The sequence below is a fragment of the Vicia villosa genome, linkage group LG3 (assembly GCF_029867415.1).
Source record: "Vicia villosa cultivar HV-30 ecotype Madison, WI linkage group LG3, Vvil1.0, whole genome shotgun sequence".
NCBI lineage: Eukaryota > Viridiplantae > Streptophyta > Magnoliopsida > Fabales > Fabaceae > Vicia > Vicia villosa.
The window spans coordinates 17,298,753-17,303,504 of record NC_081182.1 but is presented as its reverse complement, the minus strand read 5'-3'; the positions used below and the strand labels follow the sequence as shown (position 1 = coordinate 17,303,504).

Here is a 4,752-nt window from a genome sequence, read left to right as displayed (position 1 = left end):
ACGTTTCTTTTTCCAAACTAATAAGGCAAGTTTATTTTCTTTTTCAAATTTGGTCAATATTAAAGAATTTCTTTAGATATATTTTTTCCCATTTTTCCATGCGCAAAATAGGAAATAATTTTTCAAACATTCTTTTCTTGAAAATAACAAAATAGTTAAGTAGTTTGAAAGTGAACTTTCCTTTTTCTTTAATTTTTTTAAATAAATATTTGATTTTTTAATCTAATAGTTAGAATTCCACCTCTTAAAAATAAATAAATAAAATATTGCGGGTTCAAAATTCACTTCTTTTAAACCAACTCAACAATACATTTCTAATACATTGTTATTAATAAAATATTATTTTTTAATATTCATATAATAAAAGTTTTAAGTGAGATTACTCACCTTGACTAAATAGACTAAATAAAATACATATATAAAAAAGTTGACTAATATATTTAATATTTTAAGATTTTGAGTAAAGATGGGTTGTCATAGTGTTCTGTTGTGATTTTTATCATCAATTCGATTTTACTCTCGCACTCTCTTCTTGCTCTCTCCACTAACCATTATGACACTTCGATTTTGATATCACACATTCACTCAAAATCGAAAAGTTTTAAATTTTTGATCGTGGTTCTAATTTTCATTTAGTTTCTTATGATTTTTCTCTAATTCTTCTTTGTGATTGGTTTATTGAACAAATAGAGCATATCCATGACATGCAATGAAGGGGAAATGGGGAACTTTCAGCACATAATTTGAAACATAAAAGTGATTTATCTTGTTTATCAAATCATGTCTAGGTGTCTACCATTCCCTCCTCCAAATTATATGAAGAATGGTATAGGGGGTGAAGCACTTCTGCAACAATTGGAGGTTAGTTTGCACTTCTTTTTATCTCTTGAGATTATTAAAAAAATTCATTCTTATGCTTTCACCTTATGCTTTCATTGATTAAATTGTGTGAAAAAAATGTGTTGATAATTGAAGAAAAAAACATGATTATTAGATTTTTATTTAACAAAAATTCTAAGGATTGATTATTTATTTACTTGTGTTTTTTTGTGTGGAAATTTGCACATAATTTTTGGAGTACAAACTTTGGATTAATCATCAAACTATATGATAATTGGAAGAATAAAACATGATTTGTCATATTTTTATTTGAAATAACATTTTAAATATTAATTATTCGTTTTCTATAAGGTTTTCTCATTATTTCATTTATAAAAAGATTTATGTTAAATATCTATCTAATTGTAATTGAATGTGACTGAATCTCATAAAAACTTATTTCAAATGGATTGATTCTATAAAGATAGATAAATGAGTCTTAATCATTCGTTTTATTTATGTTATTCTTGATTTTTCGATTTTGAAGCTCCGAAGAGTGAAGTACTGTGAGGAAAAAAAGGAAGAAAAAAAACAGAAGAAAAGGGATAAGAAGAGTGAAGAAGATGATGAGAAGTCGAAAAGAAGCAATGATGATAAAGAGAGTGAAAAAGATGATGAGAAGTCGAAAAGAAGCAATGATGATAAAGAGAGTGAAAAAGATGATGAGAAGTCGAAAAGAAGCAATGATGATAAAGAGAGTGAAAAAGATGATAAGTCCAAGACTAGTCATGAGAAGAAAAAGCAAAGAAGAAATGAGAAAATGGAGACACATTTGGAGTATACAAAGTTGACTATGAATTGGGTTCCTCTTCAAATGGAAATGTTTCCAACTGATTTAGATGAAGAATGGCTTTCTAGGAAGAATCAATCCAATGTTGAAAGTGAAACTAAAACCCCTGATCAATCCGGGCATGTTGATGGCAGTAGCAGCACTTACAATGGCAGCTATCAAGGAATCCAACCGCTTGCGTGTTATTTGCCTCATGCTGACATATACGCTTTGCCTTACGCCTTACCATTTTGACTCTGAATCAAAATGGTACGACATAACGCAAACAATACCCTTATTTTGCATCAAAGACAAAGGTATGCAGTGTTGAGAATTTCAAAGACATTGTATAATGATCAAAATCATGACTCAAGCATCAATGTGCTTGCTATGAAGACTGAAGTGGTTTATGAGTTCATTTTAGGACTTATTATGAAGTGATCATTGAATCCATGTTAATTTTTTTGTATGATGAGACATGTATAGATCTTTCATAGATGAATAAAGTAAGAAATTGAAGAGCATTAACAGAACTTATATGATACTTTAAACCTCAAAATTTTCACTTTGTTTATGGTATAAACCAAAACTTCAAATATCAAGTAATGCAAGTTTTAGGTGCAATCCTGCATTTGATTTCGGATAAACTTCGTCATCAACGTTTTCTTGATTTTCCGAATGATCGCAATCACTCTCTCGAGATTTAAACAATTTTTCGTCGTTCTCGTCACATCCTTTCAAGATATTTAGTATCTGCAATAACAGAATTAAGATCATATAGTAGTATTTTTGAAGCTAAACTCTAAGAATGTATCAATAGGGTCACTGGTATTACCTTATTCATTGTAGGACGAAGCCGCGCAGCCCGTGTTAAGCATAGAGATGCTGCAAGAACCATTCTGTTCAATTGTTCTACATCAAACTTTCCTTCCAACTTTGTATCCACTAACCTTTTAACATCTCCACTCTCTAATATCGGTTTTGCCCACGCGACCAAACTCTGGCGTCCTTTGCTAGCTTTCGCGTGGATCGGTTCCCTTCCTGATATGAGTTCAAGTAGGACAACACCAAAGGCATATACATCTATCTTGTCACTCACTTTTCCATACATGAAATATTCAGGTGCAAGATAACCAAAGGTTCCTACTACATCGTTTTGTATCGTAAACGATGAAGTTGTTGGTCCCCACATAGCAAGTCCAAAATCACATAACTGTTTGTCACATTAAGAAGAAAACAATACTAATGAATGTGTCACATAACAATCACAAAGTGATATTAATAAAATGGTATCAAAGTTATTTATGAGTACTTTTGGCTCGAATCCGCGGGAAAGAAGAATGTTGGAAGACTTGACATCTCTATGTATGACAGGCTTGGAGATTTGGTTATGCAGATAGTTCAATGCTTCCGCGATCCCAACAGCTACCTTAAATCTTATCTCCCATGGCAGTAGAGATTCATCCTTGTTCTTACCTATATCCGTTATTTGGAATATATACGCGGTGAGTGTCTATTTGTACGCTTGCAGTAGTTATAAAGAAAGGTGATAAGAGAAGAGAAATAAATGGCACTAACCGCGTAGATTTTTGTATAACGTTCCTTGGGGGAAATAATCGTAAACAGATATCAAAGATCCATTTTCAATGCAAATTCCGAGTAAAGGAGCAATGGCTGCATGGTTCAATGAGGACATTATTTCGACTTCAAGAACGAAATCTTTGAAGGCTTCTTTTGATGACTGCATAACTTTGACAGCTACTTGTTTTCCATTAGGGAGAGTTCCTGTATACACGCGACTGCTACCTCCGATTCCAATCACATTTTCTTCGGAGAATTGACATGTGCAAGAATTGAGAATCTCGAAGCTGAACCTTTTGCAGCTATTGAAACTGTTAACTTTCTTACAGCTCTTGTTCTCGATTTGTGATGAAGGCCTGTCTGGTAAGTTCATTACCCATTGCACAACAGACATGTCTCTGGAGGTTTCTGTATGCAACCGACTACGGAGAAGTGGCCATCCAAGCTTCTGCGATGAAGATGATGATGATCTTGATGGCACATTCATCTCTTCCTCCAATCTTCTATTATCTTGTTGGATTCTTGATTTCTGATTCTGCAGCTTGTCTTCAAATGTAGATTGGACGACCGTGCTGAGAAGACTAGCTCGAGGATCTTCTGTAACGCCACCTATCATAATCGTTTCCATAGATGGAAACAAATATACTAGAGTAGAAAACTAAAACACTTGTCGTGCGCGAATATGATATGATATCCTAGACAAATTAACCAAACCTAATAGTTGTTTATTATCTGTGCACTTTTGAAACACAGTTCTTGCATGATCCGTTGGATGTAACAAGAGGTGACAAAGACAGAAAGAGTGACCAAAAAATATATAGTATGGTCAATCTATGATGGTATTAATGTTGAAAAAAAGCAAAAGGAATAAAAGATAAACAAGAAAAGACAAGCATTTGTTTGAGGGGAAAGAAAGAATGTTTAATAAGAAACCAAGTTGATGTCAAAATTGCATCAGGCTACCTACTGCAGTAACATGAATTGGAAGAAGAAGAAGAAGAAGAAGACACAAACACAGCTACTGATTACCAACATTACGTTAGTATGAGTAAGACTAAACTTGGATCCCTTGATCAATGTGTTAGTTTGGAGCCATGTAGATTAAAAAATGTGACTCTGAGAAGAATCTTGAGCTCCAACCTAAGTCATCACATTTTCTTTTTTCCGCAATCTCTAAAGCACCGATATCTATGAACAAATGTGTGTCGGATGTCTAACACATGTGATTAATTTAACTTATTAATTTTTTAAATTATTATCGATATCGATGTGTCATATCGGTGTGATATCAACGTGTCATTATCGGTGTCATATACGCTGTAGTACTTCATGGCCCACAGAGTATATATTAAGCATTTGGTTAATTATTTAGAAAAGACCTATCTAGTTCCCAAACGAGGAAGTAAACCAAAATCTGATGATGAATTCTGATGATTGTTTCGTCTCTTGATGCTTCGGTAGAGCGGTGGGATATTTGAAAATACTTTGACACTTAAATCAGTTGAAATTGAGCTATGAAACGC

The 4,752-nt window shown here is 33.2% G+C and overlaps 1 protein-coding gene across 1 annotated transcript; it reads right to left on the bottom strand.

Moving 5' to 3' along the window:
* Positions 1 to 2,208: 2,208 nt before the first annotated feature.
* LOC131655024 (protein kinase STUNTED-like) lies at positions 2,209 to 4,395 on the bottom strand. Its single transcript, XM_058924933.1, has 4 exons — positions 3,227 to 4,395; positions 2,961 to 3,124; positions 2,484 to 2,861; positions 2,209 to 2,401 (listed from the first exon to the last, which is right to left on the bottom strand). The coding sequence occupies exons 1-4, from the start codon at positions 3,855 to 3,857 to the stop codon at positions 2,240 to 2,242; spliced, it is 1,335 nt and encodes a 444-aa protein (XP_058780916.1). The 5' UTR covers positions 3,858 to 4,395; the 3' UTR covers positions 2,209 to 2,239.
* Positions 4,396 to 4,752: the final 357 nt, after the last annotated feature.

What these genes read in the sequence shown, in the direction of transcription:
- LOC131655024 (XM_058924933.1), bottom strand. Translation starts at nt 3,857, where the DNA reads ATGGAAACGATTATGATAGGTGGCGTTACAGAAGATCCTCGAGCTAGT. An exon ending in GTTATACAAAAATCTACGCG is followed by an intron (nt 3,125 to 3,226) that starts GTTAGTGCCATT and finishes TAACGGATATAG; the next exon opens with GTAAGAACAAGGATGAATCT. An exon ending in CCCGCGGATTCGAGCCAAAA is followed by an intron (nt 2,862 to 2,960) that starts GTACTCATAAAT and finishes TGTGACAAACAG; the next exon opens with TTATGTGATTTTGGACTTGC.